General features: G+C 41.0%; 1 protein-coding gene across 1 annotated transcript in view; it reads left to right on the top strand.

Moving 5' to 3' along the window:
* Positions 1-20,619, top strand: part of LOC138958179 (protein sidekick-like) — a 68,923-nt gene that overhangs the window by 15,158 nt on the left and 33,146 nt on the right. Inside the window, exons 6-16 of the mRNA XM_070329262.1 lie at positions 3,430-3,659; positions 6,234-6,387; positions 7,315-7,442; positions 8,491-8,607; positions 9,786-9,950; positions 10,372-10,668; positions 11,400-11,540; positions 12,221-12,409; positions 17,055-17,672; positions 18,571-18,669; positions 19,872-20,063. Coding sequence (XP_070185363.1) covers positions 3,430-3,659; positions 6,234-6,387; positions 7,315-7,442; positions 8,491-8,607; positions 9,786-9,950; positions 10,372-10,668; positions 11,400-11,540; positions 12,221-12,409; positions 17,055-17,672; positions 18,571-18,669; positions 19,872-20,063 — 2,330 coding nt within the window. The remainder of the gene's footprint in view (positions 1-3,429; positions 3,660-6,233; positions 6,388-7,314; positions 7,443-8,490; positions 8,608-9,785; positions 9,951-10,371; positions 10,669-11,399; positions 11,541-12,220; positions 12,410-17,054; positions 17,673-18,570; positions 18,670-19,871; positions 20,064-20,619) is intronic.

The following is a 20,619-nucleotide window of genomic DNA, read 5'->3' as shown; positions in this document are numbered from 1 at the left end:
GATCTGTTAGCAGGGTTCATGCAGGGTATCGGTCATTAGTCATTGACACATTAACATTTTAAATGACATCATTCTGACCTGCAGGATGTTGAATTGTAATAATTGTGTCTTATCCAATACAAAAGCCAGAAGACATCTGTGATGATGCACCTAATGGTAAACATGGGAGGGATGGTATCATAGTTAAGTATTCTTGGTAGGTTTTGAGTTGATGCTGAAAGTAAAAAAGATGCGCACATTTTTAGCTTATTTCCTAGACTCTCAAAATTAAAATGCCTTATTGCTTGTGAAGACCTTGGTTGTCAGTGTCAGTAAAGTTCCATTCATTATAAGTTAGATAGCTAGGTAGCTTTATTTGCAACTCAAGCTGCTTCACCTTTCATTAGCAAACACATGAGGTTAAACAGCAAAGAAAATGAAGTCACCGGTGTTCTTGCAAGTTTTGTGTTGGGTTAAGCTAGAGAAGGTGTTGGTAATTTTACAGTGCAGTAATGTTTGTTCTTCACTGTGCAAGGTTTTCATTTTCATTTACCAGCAAATGAGGTTAAACAGAAACGGAGTACATGTACTTTCTTACTTGGTGTTTGGTCTTCGCTATGCAGATCGTTGTTACCTGTAGAGCAATTTTGTCTTCACTTTGCAAGTCATTACAGCACAGATCTGTGTGTTCTTGGGTGTGCAATGTAATTTTCACGTCCACTCTGACTGCAGGTGGGAAGGCCAGGGTTTGGTTCTGTGCATGTACAAGCCTCGGTTGATGACTTTGCCAGGGCTGGCCACTTTAATCTGGGGAGGGTTGGGTTGGCTCTCAGGACCCAAACACCTTCACTCTTGTGCAAGTGTCGTGTTGACTCTTCCGCAAGCTTCTGTCTTAACAACTTTCACCAACTTACATGTTGCACGCAAGAAAAAAAGCACACCTTCGCTCTTGTGCAACAGCAAGTGTTGTGTTGACTCTACCGCAAGCTTCTGTCTTAAAAGCTTTCACCATCCTATATGGCAGAGCTGACGGAAGAAAAAAACGACTTCACTTAAAACACCTTCACTCTTGTGCAAGTGTCGTGTTGACTGCGACAAGCTTCTATCTTAAAAGCTCTCACCAACCCTTTATGGCAGAGCTGACGCAAGAAAAAAGTCGTTTGTGCAAGTGTGGTCTACCGCCAGCTCACGACTGTCTAAACAGCTTTCACTAACTTATATGGTGCCGATAACACACCCACACAAAAACACCTTCATTCTTATTCTTGTGTTGTGTTGTGTTACTTTAGTATTACCAAACCCCCCGCGGGTGAGGGGGAGTCCCATATTGGTTGGGACGAGAAAGAATTTACCCGATGCTCCCCAGCATGTCATAAGAGGCGACTAACGGATTCTGTTTCTCCTTTTAAGTGTTTCTTGTATAGAATATAGTCAATGTTTGTAAAGATTTTAGTCAAGCAGTATGTAAGAAATGTTAAGTCCTTTGTACTGGAAACTTGCATTCTCCCAGTAAGGTCATATATTGTACTACGTTGCAAACCCCTGGAGCAATTTTTTGATTAGTGCTTTTGTGAACAAGAAACAATTGACAAGTGGCTCTATCCCATCTCCCCTCTTTCCCCGTCGCGATATAACCTTCGTTTTAGCCAAGCAGTATGTAAGAAATGTTAAGTCCTTTGTACTGGAAACTTGCATTCTCCCAGTAAGGTCATATATTGTACTACGTTGCAAGCCCCTGGAGCAATTTTTTGATTAGTGCTTTTGTGAACAAGAAACAATTAACAAGTGGCTCTATCCCATCTCCCCCCCTTTCCCCGTCGCGATATAACCTTCGTGGTTGAAAACGACGTTAAACACCAAATAAAGAAAGAAAGAAAGAAAGATATAACCTTTGTGGTTGAAAACGACGTTAAACACCAAATACTGTAAAGAAAGAAGAAAGAAAGTATTACCAAGCAACAACCTCCCTCCTTAGATGTGCTGTTTGGTTGTTTATTCAGTGATTTGTATGCTTTTTGTGTTTTCTTGATTTTACGATTTTGCATTGGAAACAATGGAAAGTGCTTGGAGCTTTGCGTGTGACTCGGGCTGTACAGACATGGGACTGTTCCGAATTTTATCGGAATTCCGATATTTTCCTTTGCTCACAGACCATTCTTGAGATCGATGCAAATTCGTTGAGAAAAAAAAGGGGAGAGGGGGGGGGGGGGTGGTATGAACCTTTCAGCTGAAGCTGTCTGCGTTTGAAGTCAGTGCATTCGCACCCCAGCACTCGCGTGAACCCATAGCAGTATCATGGGTCGCGTTTGATTGGCTGTCGATCTCGACCGACGATTATCGCCTAGGCCTAATTATTCACCGATGGCGGTTTGCGGGTTGTTTTAATTGGCTGCCGATCTCCAAACGCCGAAGGTGAAAAAGGTAGCATCATGGCGTCTGGATTCCGTATTGTTTTGTCGGCTGTGGAAGCTCTTACGATCGACGACCAAAGTGTGAAAAACAAGTGGAAAGCCAACTGGCTGTCAGAAGAAGTGACTGTCATTATCAACAAGAAAGAAAGGCGCCAGCTCATTGGCGACAGTATCGCCAAGATATCCATTCCCGGTCAGGCCGTGTGCACGTGGTGCGACATTGGCCACTGCGTGGTGAAATACGGACTTGGTGGAAAAAATGTGTTGGTTCTGAAAGTTTTCAAGTAAGTTTTGTGTGTGTGTGATTGTTATAAATTACACTTTTGTTTAAAATGCTAAAACATATTGTAATTCAATCAAGTTTGCGTTTTAATGAAACAGATCCTGTGATTGGTCAGAATGCCCCAACTCATTAAAAATTACAGGTCATTAATTGTCGATAACCACTGCTAAAAAATCCATTAACAACCTGCTGGCGAGGCGCATTGATACAGCCTCAACTAGTCTCGGTTAGCTTTGAGGGTCATTTTACAAGTAGGTAATATGAAGTACCAACGAAAAGAGATCGTCGTCAGATTGAATTACAATAACATTAACATGCTTCCATTTGAAACTTCTCGGCCTTCATCGTGGATTGACGCCCTCCCAAAGTCTAATTGAAGCCCTCCGTCGCTTCACTCCGTCGGGCTTCAATTAGCTTTTGTCGGGCGTCAATCCCCGATGAAGACCTCGAAGTTTCAAATGGAAGCATGTTAATGTGTAATTATTCTTGTTGTTTTTATGGCTTTTTAAAAAGGCATGATCTAATTTTTTGCTTTCAGGAGAGGCCCCAAAATGGCCTTTATAATTCTAACATTCATTATCCGTCAACCCCATACCGGGGCGTTGCCCCTGAACCCCACCAGGAGCCTATACGGCCCCTGGACCCCGGCTTAGTTTCCTACTTTTGGAACATTTGCTGGTCTCATGTCGGGCTGTAGAAAAGCTATTATTATTATATTTATTATAAAATATTTCTTCTTCTATTTCTCCTCGACAGACCGATGTCTAATCTTGTCATCAAGTGGTACAAGGAGAATGGCGACGGCACAAAGACCGCCATTTCAAACGACGCCAAGTACCTGATGTCAGGACACAGACGGCACCTGTACATACGGCAGGTGTCGGAATTGGACTCAGGCACCTACACGTGTGAGGGAGAGCTCAACCCTCCAGGTGTGTCGGGCTCCATCCCCACCGTCTCCCAGTCAGCAAATCTCACAGTGCAAGGCAAGTTAAAGAATGACCACCTTTCTTCTTTTGAAGGAATTGTTTCTTTATAACAATAACAATAACAATAACAGCACTTTATTGTCCATTAAAATATTACATAAAAATGGAAATTTTTCTTCGGCACACCCTGTCTGCCTGTAAACGATTATAACAACAATTGTATAGGACGACACACATAAAACATAAAACATAAAAGGGATACAATCAAATATGATATTGCACTATGTAAATTTACCCTCTCATATCACAGGAGTTGGGTTTCACAGCCGAGTAATCACATTACAAATATTTCCCACACACCTTCACATGTACACATTGTTTGTTTTTTCCCAGCCGACCAGCCTCTACGTGATGCGAGAAGAATTTAAAATGGTGACTGCAGAAGGCAGGAATGACTTTTTAAACTGGTTTTTGCGTGCCAAAGGGACCTTATAACGTTTACCTGAAGGGAGAATTTCGAAACAGGGGTTGAGAGGATGGATCGGATCACGGACAATTTTGAGAGCTTTCCGCTTAATGGCAGCTTCGTAGAGACTGGTCAGCTGTCGTTGGGGTTGCCCAACAAGCTTGCTAGCCGTCGCAACAATGCGGTGGAGTTTAGCTTTGTTTTTAACATTTGTGGTACCATACCATGTCACAATGTTAAAAGTCAGTATGCTTTCAATCAAACTGCGATACACAAGTTCCATAACACTTTGATTGACATTAAAATATTTAAGCTTCCTGAGAAGAAAAAGTCGCTGCTGAGCTTTCTTATAAACAGCATGAACATGATCACTAAAAGTCAGCTTATTGTCAATTGAAACCCCAAGATATTTGAAGGTTTCCACAAGTTCAACTTCCTTGTCGCTTATTCTCACTTTTTGGGGACCACAATTATCACTCTTTCCTCCAAAAATCATTTCTTTTGTTTTGCCTACATTCAACTGCAAGAAACTGGACTTGAACCATTCATTCAGAAGATCAACTTGGGTAAAATACTTTGACAAAGTTTCGTCGTCCTTCAGACGCCCAACGAGGGCCATGTCGTCTGCATATTTAATGAGGGCTAGAACTGGATCATTTAAAAGCATGTTGTTTGTGTAAATGGAAAAAAGGACAGGAGAGAGAACACAACCTTGTGGGGCCCCGGTGTTTAAAACAACTTCGTCTGAAAGCACAGAATGACCAAACAAACGGTTGCTGAGGCTGACACGTTGTGGCCGATCGCATAGGAACTCCCTGATCCAGAAAATCAAATTATTGTTCACATCTAACTGGACTAACCTCTGGATAAGTATATGGGGCTGAATCGTATTAAAGGCTGATGAAAAATCCATAAAAAGAACTCTAACCGTGTTCCCTGCTGTATCTAAATGGCTGACAATCATGTTGATAAGCGTGAGTGTAGCATCTTCGACGCCTCTCTTTGCCCTATACAGACCTGTTTACCCTTACGATTTTGGCGTAATTTATTACGATTTTCTGAAAAAAATACGCCATTCCGCTATCCGTGTCAAGACTACGATTTTCATAAATAAAAAAAATGTAAAAAAAACAAACTTTTTTTTTCATTTTTTTTTCAATTCACATGTTATGTTTGGCATTGTTTTTTTCAATGGCAAAATGGGGTGAAAAAGCACAGGACTGACCAGAGATCATGTCTGTCTGATGAGACGCTGGAGAGCCTTATTCTAGTGGTGAAGTCTCGCCCTCACTCATTCGGCAAGCGCAAGTACAGTAGAGAAGCGCTTGACACACTGAAAAAGGCCTACTATGAGCAAAAGAAAAGAATCAGTGATGCATGTGCTTTTGATGTGATCTTCTTTGAAATTATGATGACTAGAAAAACTGACTGATGTGTTTTGTTTGTGAATGATGGATATATAATGTGCATGATTGCGTTTCGCAGACACAGTTGTCATGTGCGTTGTAATTGGCGACGAATGTGGATGATTACTATTTTTGTGCCAGGATTACTATTTTTGGGGCTGAGCATTACTCCAAAACACTTATGGGGGTAAACAGGTCTGCCTATATAGCTTTTTTATGACACTGACAGGGGTGTTGAAGTTGAAAAATACCAGGCTTGTAACTTTTCAATTTCACTAGCCCATGGAAATTTCCACTAGCCCAAAACTTTTACAATATTTTCCCCCCTGAGAAAGATAGTCTGTCTGTTAACACACTTTTAAGGCACATTAGGACGAACTGTCAGTCAAACTAATCCAATATGTAGTCAGATACATTTTGCAATAATGTTGAAGTGACCAACTGCGTAGTTGAAAACTAGAATTTACCACTTCAGAAGTTGACAAACTTTCTGCTCCACCAACTAAGAGTGATTCGCGATTGTTGATTTCCCAGTCAAATTTGTACTTGCCACGGACAAGCGAGTGAGTGTCATAATTTCCGTATCCTTGTTAGGAAATTGAACACATTTTTATTGATTTTGAAGCTGTACGCAACTCGCCTCATGTGTAAATCAGTTGCTCATTCTTCTTTGTATTCCTGACAAAGATAAAGTAAACACATTTTTGGCTGATTTTTGTTTTTTAATTGGTTGATTTGTTTTCTGGACTTGTCTAACAGTGCCACCAGCGATACCAAGTAACCTGCAAGGCAAGGTGCTAGAGCGTGATTTCAGCGAGTCAGCAACCCTTTTATGTCAAGCTGAAGGGGTGCCTGAACCCACACTTGAATGGTTCTTTAATGGAAGGGCCGTTTCTACACTCAGTACAGGAAGGTAAGATATCAGCCCGATACTGGTACACCGATACAATAGAGTGTCCCTTAAGTTAAAGTCACACGGGCGATTCAATCGTTAAGATTCAATCGCGCGATTCCATCTTGAGCCGATCACATTGTAAGCCATTGACCCGTCACACGATGAACGATTGATGAACGATTGACGAACGACAACTCCACGCGAGCGGGGCGGAAGTGACGTGTCACAGTGAACACGGCAAACGCGCTGTGCGAGAGCAGATGCTAATGTTCTAACATCGCTCTACCTTTCTGAAAAATACCTTTCAGCATTACGCCTTTGCAAAAAATTAAGTTCCCAGACAGTTGCAATTAATGGTTCCCGACCGCTGTACACGCCTAAAACGTCTCCTTTATATCTGAGTAAGCAACTGTTCTTCCAAAAAGTTTTGAATAGACGAAGAGACGCTGTCCGCCACTGTCCGCCATTTTTCAAGTCACGGCGTGAAGGCCACAACAACTCGTTCTGATTGGCTCTGCGCTGCGATTGCCCTACGACTGGCTCGCAGGAATAGAACAAGTTCTAAAGCTCAAACCTACGAGGGAATCTCATGAGACTGAGTCATAGCTTTGTCTTAGCTATGTTGGTGTTCCAATGTACCGAGTTAGAAAATGTACCTGTCTAATGGTCATTTCAGAATCCAAGACTCTATTAGGAATACAATAAGAAAATTCCAATGAATGAAACTGCTGCTGAGAGAACCTTTGCTGTTCTGTATTACGCCTGTATCAATGATCTTCAACTGTTCTATATATCTCTTTACTCGGTCTCTCTCTACCTCTCCCCCCCACCCCATCTCTCTCTTTTTCTCTCTCTCTTTTCTCTCTTTTCTCTCTCTTGTTTTCTTATACCATTACCCTCATTGATGAAAAATACAAAATCTTATCCTATCTCTTTCCCACTCAGACACACAGAGTACAGTAACGGCAGCCTGGAGATCACTGGCCTTGACCTTCCTGACGCAGGGAAGTACCAGTGTTTTGCCACCAATGACGCTGGAGAGAAGTACATCGCCGTTACCCTGAACGTCAATAGTAAGTATAGTGTCGCTTTAGCCGACCTTCATTTGCATTGAAATTTCATGCAAATGCTGTTTTATAAAGCTTGACAGAGTTGTCAGAATAAAACTAGAAATGTTAGTTTTTGGTAAGGCCAAGAAGAAAGAAACAAAGGCAAAACAACTCGGGGTTGAAGCAGCCTGCATGCAACAGGTCAAAAAAGAAAGGGAAACAAAAAAGTTGGTTTTTGGAAGCTTTAATTATAGAGAAAGCAAAACATTCATTTCTATGTCAATCTGGTCTTTGAAGAGGACAAAGAAGCAGATAATAATGCCAAAACCCTGGGCGGGGATGTAGCTCAGTCGGTAGCGCGCTGGATTTGTATCCAGTTGGCCGCTGTCAGCGTGAGTTCGTCCCCACGTTCGACGAGAGATTTATTTCTCAGAGTCAACTTTGTGTGCAGACTCTCCTCGGTGTCCGAACACCCCCGTGTGTACACGCAAGCACAAGACCAAGTGCGCATGAAAAAGATCCTGAAATCCATGTCAGAGTTCGGTGGGTTATAGAAACACGAAAATACCCAGCATGCTTCCTCCGAAAACGGCGTATGGCTGCCTAAATGGCGGGGTAAAAAACGGTCATACACGTAAAATTCCACTCGTGCAAAAAACACGAGTGTACGTGGGAGTTTCAGCCCACGAACGCAGAAGAAGAATGCCAAAACCCCACCCAAGATAAGTTTCCCTCTTTGCATCATTCAGGGGTGGGACTTTTCTGTGGATACAACTTTCCAAGTCTAATTTTCCGCGTCTAAGAATATTGAACGATTTATTCCCAAACTGCGTCAACTTCTCAATTTGTATGTAATGTATTTGGTGCAATCTTCACCTTTGCTCCTTCCAGTATCCGAACGAACATTGTCAAACGAATTGAATGCTTCAGACTGGATGAGATTGGATCACAAACATCTTGAATTTTGTTTGTCTGCTTTGAAATTCGGTTGATCAGGGTTCTTCTGGTGAATGTTTTGTTTTTCCAAGTAAACGCTCCATAAACTTACCATTCTCATTTTTCTATGTTTCAGGTGCTCCACCCCAGATCGTAGAGGCTCCAGAGAACCTGACGATCGTGGAACAGTCAGACGCTCGATTCTTGTGTAAGGTCACTGGGGCCCCAACCCCTACTATCACCTGGATGAAAGGTATGTGAAGTTTGCTCCCACCCCTACCATTACTTGGATGAAAGGTATGCGTAGTTTGCTCCCGAGAATTTTTGTTTCCAAATAAAATTGTGGTGATGAGGCAAGCAGAAAAGAGTAAATAACTGCGTTTATTTATTTGTTCATATTCCTCCTTGTACATATTTTTTGGTTTACCAACATGCAAAAACCCCACCCCCCTTCCTTCTTTTTGTATACCGCTATTTCAGACTCTCTCCCTTTTAAGACCTTGTTTTCTACTAATTACCTCTGTACATTGAAGACTTTTTCTTTTGAAGACAGGTCTGTGTTTCTCTGATATGCTGGAGAAGTAAAAGGGAGGGGGGAGGGGGTGTCAATGTAGCTCAAATAATAAAGCTTTTAATAAGATAGAATAGTGGAACCCTGCTTTTCAGACCCGGCCCCCGGCGTGAGCGGACACCTGACATGTACGGACACATTTGCTCGGCACGGAGTGTTTTCCTTCTATATTTGCCCCTCAACACACCGAATTTTGCCGAATTTTGACACATTTCCAAAAAATATCATTAAATATCTGATGCACTTACATTAAATTGGTTTGCTTTTGTGAAATATTTGATTCTTAAATGTTTCTAATTAACATAACATGTACGAGGGTAAATTTAACACATAATCCAAATATTTTCAAAGAAATTGGTATATTATTGGATTTCGGAAAAAGTTTTGCTCTTTGAGACACCAACACACTTTTGGGTGGGGTTGGAAACACACTTCCAGGTAGAAAACGGTTCATGGGAAACAACTCATCCTTTCTGGCCTATTTAGCAAACTGGCAGTGGAAACGATTGCCTCCCTTTACCGTCTCTGGTGTCTGTGAATTTTTTTTAATACATTTTTCTTCCTACCGCCAGTATACTGGTGCTATGTCGTGAAAAAGTTCGGTCGCCTGCAAAACGTGGACGCGGACACTAATTTTCAATCCTGTTGTTTGTGTGTCTCTGTGTGAGTGTATGGGGGAGGGGGTGGTGTGGTCACCCCTCCCGTGACCGGACACCTGCAATGTACGGACAGTTTTGCAATGGCCCAAGGGTGTCCGTTCATGAGAGGGACTGCTGTACCAGGAATGACAGTTTCGAAAATGTTCGAATCTCCTGTCTGTGTGTACTGATGGCATCATTGCAGTGTGTGTGTACTTTCAGTGGTGGACGGGGTGGAACAGGAGGTAGTGTTTGGCGGCCGATTGCAGAAGGTAAGACCCTACCTCCTCATCGCGTCGGTGGAGAAAGCAGATTCTGGCATCTACAAGTGTCACGCACAGAACCTCAAGGGAGAGCAGTCAGCACAGGCGCATCTCACAGTTATAAGTAAGTTGTCTATCACTTGTCTTTTCCCTTGTAAAGCAATATGTTTATTTTGTTTGTTTGTTTGTTTTTCCTCCAAATGGAGATTTTCATATTATGAATAAAGCGAGAAGATAAAAGGCTGATACATGTATTGCATTGTGGTACAGCTTTATTTCTCTAAGATGTATAGTAATTACTGAATAGACTTTTGGATGTTAAAGTTACCAGTGTCCTACAAGATTTTCCTTTATTGCAGTTAGTAAAGATATATGCATTGAACCAATACTCAAGGCTCAAAAGGTTACTGTCCTCATGAAAACAAGGAAAATTGCCATTACCATTTTTCTTTGCATACTGTTTTAGCAATGTGTTCTCTTAGCACAAGATGGTAGACTGGTGCACAGCTTTGGTGTTCATTGTGTAATGCGCTCTTTCTCAACAGCCAAGACACAGATCATCCGACCGCCACAGAACCAGACAGTGATTCTCAGCACACAGGTGCGCTTTGAGTGCGGCGTAACGCAGGACGACAACACAGTACCGGTGTGGGAGTGGTTCTTCTACAAGGGTGGTAGCATGAATAATGAAAAACAGCTCAGGAGCACAGGTCGTTACCAGATCCTGGATGATGGAACGCTGATCGTTAACGGTGTTGCGGCTCAGGATATTGGCGTCTACAAGTGCCATGTGATCTCCACTGGCGGGAATGACAGTCGTATCGCTTCACTGAATGTTATAGGTGAGTTTTAGGTGTGATAGGGGAGGTTTGGATCCTAAAGCGTTAGGGGCCGATAGGGTTGAGAATGTGATGTATACAGGTGACATGTGATCTCCACTGGGGGTAAACAAGTCATATTGCTTCACTGAATGTTATAGGTTATTTTTGGGTGTGATAGATGAGTTTCGGGTCATATAGAGTTTGAGGCCTATAGCTGTAACCAGGATCGAAAAGGAAGGAAACAAAATCATCTTTTTGGAACATGATCACAAATGTCTGATCAATAAAAATGGTGATTGTTGTGCTTTTGGGTTGAGAACTTAGTGTATACAGGTGTCATATGATCTCCACTGGGGACAAACAACAGAATGATAGCTTCACTGAATGTGACAGAGGTGACTGCAAATAACAAAAAACATGTTGTAAGCAATGCAAGATTAAATGAGGTTTGCTGTCTTTACTTTGCCTGAGATGAATTTTGATCCAGTTTTACAAGTGATATATTTTTACTCATTAACCTGATCCCTTCTGTAGGGCTAAGTAACGCCCAACGAAGAAACTTTACACATCACAACTCCCCATTGTGAAAACTGGATTATATGTTCCTTATCTCTTTCACTTCTATTTTCCCCCACTCTGCAATGCGGTGGTAATTATCAGTATGTATTCCTTGGGACGTGGACTCCATCCACGTTTGAATTTGGGCAGGAAGTAATGGATTAGTAACCATTTTCTTTTTGCATTTTGTGCAGAGCTGCCAAGACCGCCAACCATCCATAATGTGACGCTGAATGAGAACGAAAACAACAGTGTGGTCATGGTATGGACCAAAGCGTTTGACGGCAACAGCCCTCTCATCAAGTACATCATTACCTTCAGGCAGGAGAACCCCAGTAAGTGGTCCCTTTTGGGCTCTAGAATAAGAAACAAAGTTAGTTAATCTAATGTTCAATTTTTGACGAAAGAAAACATTCACAAGTACATCTACAGACATGAGAATCCTACTAAGTGGTCGCTTTATGCTCTGGAATTTAAAAAACCCAAAGTGGTTAGTTAATGGAACGTACAATTTTTCACAAAAAGAAAACATTCACAAGTACATGGACTCAATGGAACGTTTGCAGTCAATCTGTTTTTGGGTTTATGTTCTAGAACTTTCGCACTCAAAAGCATGATATGATGATCAGTGAAACGTTTGGTATATAGCAATGTAAAACATGTAGGATAAATTAAAGAACTTCTGAATTTTCTTGAAGTTCTGGCCTGTTTGAAATTGTCTGGAGTCAGCTGTAGGCTGTTTGCATGAATTGTGTACATGGGAGGTGTAAATGTGTGTGTGTGTGTGTGTGTGTGTGTGAGTGTGTGTGTGTGTGTTACTGTGTGTGCGTGTGTTTCTGTGTGCGCGTGCTGTGTTGGACAGTGATTTGAAAATAAGCTTGGTGACTTTTTTAAACAGTAGTCCGTCAAAATAGTGAAGGAATGCAGTAGGGTTTCACAGCTAGTTTACAGCCAGTCAAAACAAATATTACATAATCTCCCCTTGACTTCATATAAACAATTGTTTCTCCTGCAGATGGCAATAATGATGGGGTGGGATGGGAGGTGTACCCAGATGAGGTCCAGCCTTCAGCGACGAGGCACGTCGTGTCCAACCTTCAGCCGTCACGCTATTATCGCTTCCGCATCTCAGCCGTCAACTCTGTGGGCGAAGGCAACGCCAGTCAGCCCATGCCCAAAAACCCCCTCAAGATGCCCACGCAGCGTGAGTGAACTTTCATTTGACTGATATTTTGAGAAGATGGACTTCAATTTCAGAGAAATGTTTTTGTAATTTTCAACGTTACTGACCCTCCCCCCGTGTACACTACATTGGGTGTGCACGTTAAAGATCCCACGATTGACAAAAGAGTCTTTCCTGGCAAAATTGCTTAGGCACAGTTAATAATTGTCTACCTATACCCGTGTGACTTGGAATAATAGGCCGTGAAAGGTAAATATGCGCCGAAATGGCTGCAATCTACTGGCCGTATAAAATTTCATCTCACACGGCATCACTGCAGAGCGCCTAGAACTGTACCCACGGAATATGCGCGATATAAGCGTCATTGATTGATTGATTGATTTTGAAAAGGTCAACTTTCACGTCAGAGAAACTTTTGAGTCATGTTGAACTTGATTGACATTTTAAGAAGGTGAACTTTCATTTCAGAGAAACTTTTGAGTTATTTTTTAACTTGATTGACATTTTGAGAAGATGAACTTTCATTTCAGAGAAACTTTTGAGTCATTTTCAACTTGATTGACATTTTGAGAAGCATTTGTGGTGTTGTCTCTGATATCACTTGTTCTAAAAGCTATCAGATGAGTGTGGTAGTAAGCTGCATAAATCTTTGTTTTGTTTTTTACTTGTGCTTATTCAATTTCAAGGCTTGGCACTTTTACATTCTATGTAGGTGTCCACGAAAAAGTAAAGAAAAATATTCAGATTGACTTGCAGATGAAATATATATGTTGACGCATATTTGTGTTATGGCTTGGATTCGCTCCTCTGTTAATACCTCACTGTGGACTGCTTGGTTTTGACTGTCCATTTTCTGGACACCATATTATTTGTATTTGTTTGTTGGCCAATTCTAAGACTGATATGTTGATGTAGTACAGTGGAACCCCCCTTTTAAGACTTCCAACAATCTGAGAAAATCAGGTCTTAAAAAGGAGGGAGTCTTAAAATGGGAGTAAATTTACAGAGGCTATGAATACAAAATCTGAGAAAACAGGGTTTTAAAAAGGAGGGAGTGTTAAATTGGGGGTTCTTACAAGGGGGGTTCTACTGTAGGCACGTTTCATGATATTGAGGATTGCAGTTTCCCCCTCACACACAATATTCCAAAATAATAAATAGTCAAACAGGGACCAAAAAACAGTTTGCACCAAGAGTTCAACTTTTTATCTATCCAAAACAGTAAAAAAAATTATATGAACATTCGTATTTCCAAGATGATTGGCGTTCCAAGACGCTATATCCTAAAAACCCCAAAACATGCTTTTACAACTTTAGTGCATAATAACTGCCCAAAGGTGCAGTTTAAAGCAACCATTGATAATAATTTTTAACATACTCCTTGAACACATTAAGAAAAATGGTTAACTTGCAAATAAAGGGACAGCATTGATCAGAACAATGGTAAGATAAAGGACGCTACTTATATTTTGTACATTTTTTATCTTTATCGTTTCCTGTAGACCTCAGAAGTTATAGCCAGCTTAAGAAATCATTCTAAAATCGAAAAACAAACATATATACATTTTGTACGCAGAGTAGATTGATATTTGACACAGTCACACAGACATACGTGGGCTATAGGGCAACCCTACCCCCTAAATTTGAAAACGGGGTCAATTTCTTAACTGCATGTATTCAGCAAAACAATCCATAAAAATAAAAAAAATCACAAATAATGAACTTATGACTTTAGAAAAGCATTCAAAAATGCATATATACAACGCTTTTTCTTTGTTCCCAATTCAAGGGGGTGTGCTATTCTCAGGTAACACTGTGAACGCTCAAATGAGACTTGATCACATGTCAAAAAAAGTAATCCCCCCTGTTGTTCATGGTTGGTTGGTGGGATTTTTTTTATCTGAGCCATTGGCAAGCATGAAATGTCATTAACATTAGGAAAGACATAGTATCTCTCATTGTCTTTTGCGCGCAAACACTTCACACAGATCTCCTCTCGATCTGGCCCATCGGGGAAATGGGTTGACTTGGGGATGATCACCGCCCTGTATCTCTCCACCTTTCCATCCATGCTGACAAAGTCAGCGGTCACAAAGTCCCCAACTTGAATGTCTCTTTGTGGGACAAAGAACCTGGTTTTCACGACTGGCACCACATGGTTGGCTGACCACGCGGCATCCAGTGGCGTGTTAACATGTTGTGGGTAGACGTCCATTGGACATAAATTGGGAAGGACGTCGCTGGATCATCTGGTTTGCATACTTTGTTCATGTACAACATTTAGTCAAGCTGTCGAACTAACAGAATGAAACTGAACTCACTGCATTTTTACAGCAACAGCGTATACTCGTAGCATCGTCAGTTCACCGCTCGATGCAAAGGCAGTGACATTGACAAGAAGAGCGGGGTAGTAGTTGCGCTGAGAAGGATCGATAGCACGCTTTTCTATCTCTATTCTTTTTAACTTTCTGAGCGTGTTTTTAATCCAAACATATCACATCTATATGTTTTTGGAATCAGGAACCCACAAGGAATAAGATGAAATTGTTTTTAAATCGATTTCGGAAATTTTGTTTTAATAATAATTTTTATATTTTTAATTTTCAGAGCTTGTTTTTAATCCGAATATAACATATTTATATGTTTTTGGAATCAGAAAATGATGAAGAATAAGATGAATGTAAATTTGTATCGTTTTAAAAACAAATTTTTTTTTTTTACAATTTTCAGGTTTTCAATGACCAAAGTTATCAATTAATTTTTAAGCCACCAAATTGAAATGCAATACCGAAGTCCGACCTTCGTCAGAAATTGCTTGGCCAAAATTTCAATCAATTTGATTGAAAAATGAGGGTGTGACACTGCCGCCTCAACTTTTACAAAAAGCCGGATATGACGTCATCAAAGGTATTTATCGAAAAAAATAAAAAAAAATATCCGGGGATATCATTCCCAGGAACTCTCATGTCAAATGTCATAAAGATCGGTCCAGTAGTTTGGTCTGAATCGCTCTACACACACACACATACACACGCACAGACAGACACACACACATACACCACGACCCTCGTCTCGATTCCCCCTCTACGTTAAAACATTATTTTAGTCAAAACTTGACTAAATGTAAAAATAAAAAATAAAAAATAAAAAAATGGGATAGCGGCGAAACGGGATTGCGCCAAAATGGGATGCGATAGTAAGATGACGCTTGGCTTGTGAAATGTCGCCAAAATGGGACGGCGGCAAAACGGGATTGCACGTAAATGGGATATTGCGCGAATTAAAAACGAAGGAGTAGACCCTAAGTTTCTCGTACGAGATGTTTACTGGGAGTAAATATTTGGGGAGTAAAAATTTAGTTCCTTGTGGAGTTCTTTTTTCGTACAAGATTTTTACTGGAAGTTTACTCCGGAGTCAATTTTTCGTGGAGTAAAAATTTCGTGTTACACCGGTTCATGACCGTTGTGGTAACGAGCGCACATTGCTGTCTCCATATTGTGTTCCTACGAATCGAAAGTATGATCGCCAAGCCCTTCTGTCATTGAAGGCAACGTTCGATATTTGCGTCTGTCAGCGTCGCCAACGTTCGACAGATTGTACTACTGTTACTCACAAACTTTCAATTTACACAATGAAATGCCAATAACATGCAAACACAACAATGGGAGACGAAGGGAAAACCTACTAGCGATTGAAATTATGCAAACGAACTCACAAATCCCTCACTTTCCGAATGCAAATGCTGCAAATCCGTATGCGCGCGTCGCTGTGCCGAACGTTGGGTTGCCGAACGTTGCTGACAGACGCAACAAAACTTGATCAAAAGGCACTAAAAACGATTAAATGTTTTACTTACTGGGTATCGCATTCCTCTTTTTCTTCCTGCAGACGATATGAAGCGGTTGAAACGTCGTTTCCGATGAAAGGCTCGGTTATTTCCGTTAAAAACGAAGTTTGCCGAACGTGTGATTCCGTCTACAGACACCGGTCGGATCACAACAAAAATGTTCATTCTTTGCGATTTTGTGATACTGTTGATGATACACCTGCTTTCCAGTGAAGAACATCAATAAAATGATGTTCACAAGCAAGAATAACAGACAAAAGCACGCGATGTGTAAAATTAGGCTTTGCTTTGCAAACAAAGCACGTGTTTTTTTTACTGACAGACACTTTCGGTGGCGATTGAAAATTTTTCCAGAAACGGTTTTATGCTCCCATTTGATATTTTTTCCCTATTTTATCTAGTCAGAGACTAACCTTGTGTATTAATTGAATTAATAACCCCATTATCATATGTTTTGTGTGATATTTCGTGTCTGCTTGAATCACACTTTGAGATGGGGTCATGTGACAGAAGGAAATGGTGTCTGTCAGGATTCACACGTTCGCTTCGAAAAACGCGCTCAAATAATTGCTCAAACACAAACATTTTAGCTTTTATTTATTTTTTTGTATTGCAAATACCATACTTACTCATGCCAAGCAGAAAAAATGATGAAAATCAACACAGTAAGCAAGTAATTTGAAGGCAAAGTTTACACACATCAAAGAGTCTGATTACCGTGAAACCTGCCTGTGTGTATGTTTTGTTTTGTGACGGTTCAACATTCATATAACTAGCTTTACTTGTTGTTTAATTTTCATACCTGCTTGATTTCTGCAGCTCCTAGCAGCCCTCCCAGGAACTTTTTCTGCACGCAAGGAGGCGAGGGCGAGATCGTCGCTACGTGGGACCCGCCAGAGGAGAGCACGTGGAACGGAGATCTGCAGGGCTACATTCTACGCTACAAGGTGGCCAACCTGCCTGACCTCACCCTGCGAGACATGCGTGTTCCCGGAGCCCAGAAACGCTCGCACACCATCCCGTATCTCGTCGCCTACAAGCAGTATGCGGTCAGCCTCGCGGCGTACAACGAGGAAGGAATCGGCGCAATCAGTAACCCGTTCTATGTTTGGACTCGTGAGGCCAAACCTACAAGTTCTCCGCAAAATGTGGTTGCCACGGCAACCAACTCCACTACAGTTTTTCTCCAGTGGGATCCTCCGAATGCTGGGGAGATCAACGGTCGTAACCTTGGGTACATGATCGAGGTTCTGAAGAACGGGACTCAAGTGCGCAGTTTCTTCGTCAGCTCCGACCCTAACAACATGGAAGGGCGGCAGACGAGGGAGATCTATGACCTTGCGAAGTTCACGGAGTACACCTTGACAATAGCGTGTCAGACGTCACCTGGCCCTGGGCCTTTCAGTCAACCGGTCACCGTGAAAACACAGGAAGATGGTGAGATAAATGTCCCTCTTCAGTTTAGTGAAATACCTGTGCAGTTAAATACCTGTTCAGTGAAAGCATGAATGTTTGTGCTACCTTTAGAAGACCTTTTCTCATGAATCAGATAAATACCTGTTCACTTAAATCGTGAATGTTTGTGCTATGTTTAGAAAACGTTTTCTCAAGAATAAGATCAAAAGGAAGACTATGGGCATGGGGCATTCAGTGTGCTGTGATTAAAATGTATGTGCAATGATTTATTTGAAAATATAATTGTATTTAATTGAATGAGTATGAAAAGTGGCTTTACTTAAAAATGTAAGGTATTTAATTAAATGAATATGAACAGTGGCTTTACTTAAAAATGTATGGATTTAATTAAATGAATATGAACAGTGGCTTTACTTAAAAATGTATGGATTTAATTAAATGAATATGAACAATGGCTTTACTTAAAAATGTATGGTATTTAATTAAATGAATATGAACAGTGGCTAGCAAATACACTCAGCTGCATGTGAGTCTCTCTTCTACATCGTCACACCTTTATGGCAGGAAGACAATAGTTAAACTTTCGGAACTCTAAATTTTTGCACGGGTAACCCTTACAGCCCCAACAACATTTATCAGTCCGGATGTCACTTGACTTATTTTTCAAATTAAAATAATGGCTCTTTAGCTTATTTTAACCAAAAAAGCCCAAGTCAATTGGTCTGCTGGTTCAAAAGATATGATTAAGCAGTCGATGATCTCAAGTAAGATTGAGTGGGGCTGTTAGTAGTACAGAAGTCTGCCAGAAATCTGATTGAGGCCGAGAGGGTTTCTGTATTCCTGTGCGTGGAGCTTGCCACAATTAACCTGGGTGTGCAAAGTGAAAAGCCTGATTCCCATTCTGTTTGTGTACGTGCAGTTCCTGGCCCTGTTGGAGACCTGAAGTTTGATAACGTTCAGGACCGATCTCTGCGTGTCACCTGGTCTGCACCAAGTGAAAGCAATGGGATCTTGACAGGTATGCAAATAACGCTTAACCCCTTCACTGCCCAGCTCGTACTAGGTACGTGGTCATTTTCGGTTTGTCATACGCCCATATACGTACTAGGTACGTGGCATTTACATCAGCGACATTTCAGAAAACTAAATGGGAGGTAATCACTGTCCAACTACTTGTAGGAGTTCTAAACACAGTTCTTTCCCATCGACCGTTCCGATAAGTTAGTACCACCTGGCGAAAATTTTTTTAGAAGTGTTGAACCGATCTATGGGATTCAAAATGGTGGCCGAAAGTCGGACCTCAACTCGTAGACCTGTTTTCAAGCGATACAGTGTTCTGGAAGCTCTACAAGAAGTGATTTATGGATTACCACACAGAAGAATACTTTTATGGGCTGTAATGTGAGTACCTGATGTTTGACACCAGTTTTAGCAGTGTTTGTGTGGTTTTACGTGCTGCAATGTGTGTGTGTAAGTCCGGAAACTGTAATTTTTTGACAAAAATGGTCATTATGTCAATTTTTACTACAACAATCTCAAACAAAGTCCAATGATCATGTTATCACATAATAGCCAAGGGTATAAGCAAGACACATGCCAAAGATCTAAGAGATATCTCAATAAATGATCGAGCAGTGAACAGATTAGTGAACCTACCGAAGAAAGCGACATTTTGCCCTGGCTCATAGCAATACCAAAATGCTGTTATACTGTGGCAGTGAAGGGGTTAATAATCTAAGTTTCGTTACCTTTTTGTCTGTCATGAAAATGGACAGTCAAAACACAAGAAAGGTCAGTTTATGGAATGTTTCATTATAGACAAAATAGAACATTCACCAGAACTTTGGTCTAATGATGTTCAAAGAGGACAAACAAGATACATAACAGTCAAATTATTATTTCCTTTTTCACTCAGTTTATTAGTTATTTGTTTTGCCATAAGCAAGAAATTACATTTTTTAATTTTTTTTTTAAACATTCTGTGAGGAGTTTTTTTGTTTTGTTTTGTTTGGTCTCATGCTTATCCTGATCTGCATGTCATAGGAAGAAGTGGGCGTTCTTCCAGTCAGGTCTAAGGTTAATGATTTTTTTGTTTTGTTTGTTTCAACACGATGGAAGAATACCTTGTACGTTTTGACTGTAATCACAACCCCCCCCCCCCCCCCCCCATTTTTTTCTTACTTGTTCACAACTTATACTAAGTGAAATGTTACTGAACAGGCTATGTGCTGAAATTTGAGAAGAAGAACCTACCAGCTACGAGCCAAACTTTGCCTTTGCCGGATACAGTGACGTCGTACACCATACGCGACCTGGTGCCAATCACCAATTACACCATTTATGTCTCCGCCAAGACCACAGTGGGAGCTGGGCAGGTGGTGTCTGCTGACATACAGTCAGGTGTCCCTCCAGGTAAGGAGTTTTCAAATCAATATTGATCAGTGAAGATGATTTTTTGATTATGGAAGTGTATTCTGCCCACAATGAAATTCTTGGTACCTGCTTCCTTGTGTCACTGAACAATATGTCAGCCTAACTCCTTTTCCCGTTAGAGCGCCCAATATTTCCTGCTGTGGTGCCTGCTTGCAGATTCCTGAAGCATCCGCTGCGGACAATGCTATCTATGACACATTTTTGTTCTATTTGTACAGGCTTCCTGCGATGTTGGAGCATTTATGATTTCGGAAAACTCGCAGCAGTTATTTTGATACGATTTTTTTAAATTTGAAATTGCAGATGGAGTTACTTTCCATGGCACAGGAGGAAATGGGCTAAACTGCAAACAGAACAAAGTTTGTTTGTATTTGTGACATAATAAATGAAAAACAAAGATGAAAAGAGAATGCAAACACAGCTTTGTTGCTTATGACAGCAAGAGGAAGGCCATTCAAACAGCAGATGGTGATTTCAGTGGTGTTGACCATTTCCTGAATCTGTGCCTGGTTTATTTCCAGCTTTGCTTTACAGT

The sequence above is a fragment of the Littorina saxatilis genome, linkage group LG2, assembly GCF_037325665.1.
Source record: "Littorina saxatilis isolate snail1 linkage group LG2, US_GU_Lsax_2.0, whole genome shotgun sequence".
NCBI classification, from domain to species: Eukaryota; Metazoa; Mollusca; class Gastropoda; order Littorinimorpha; family Littorinidae; genus Littorina; species Littorina saxatilis.
This window is presented reverse-complemented; position numbering and strand designations above follow the sequence as displayed.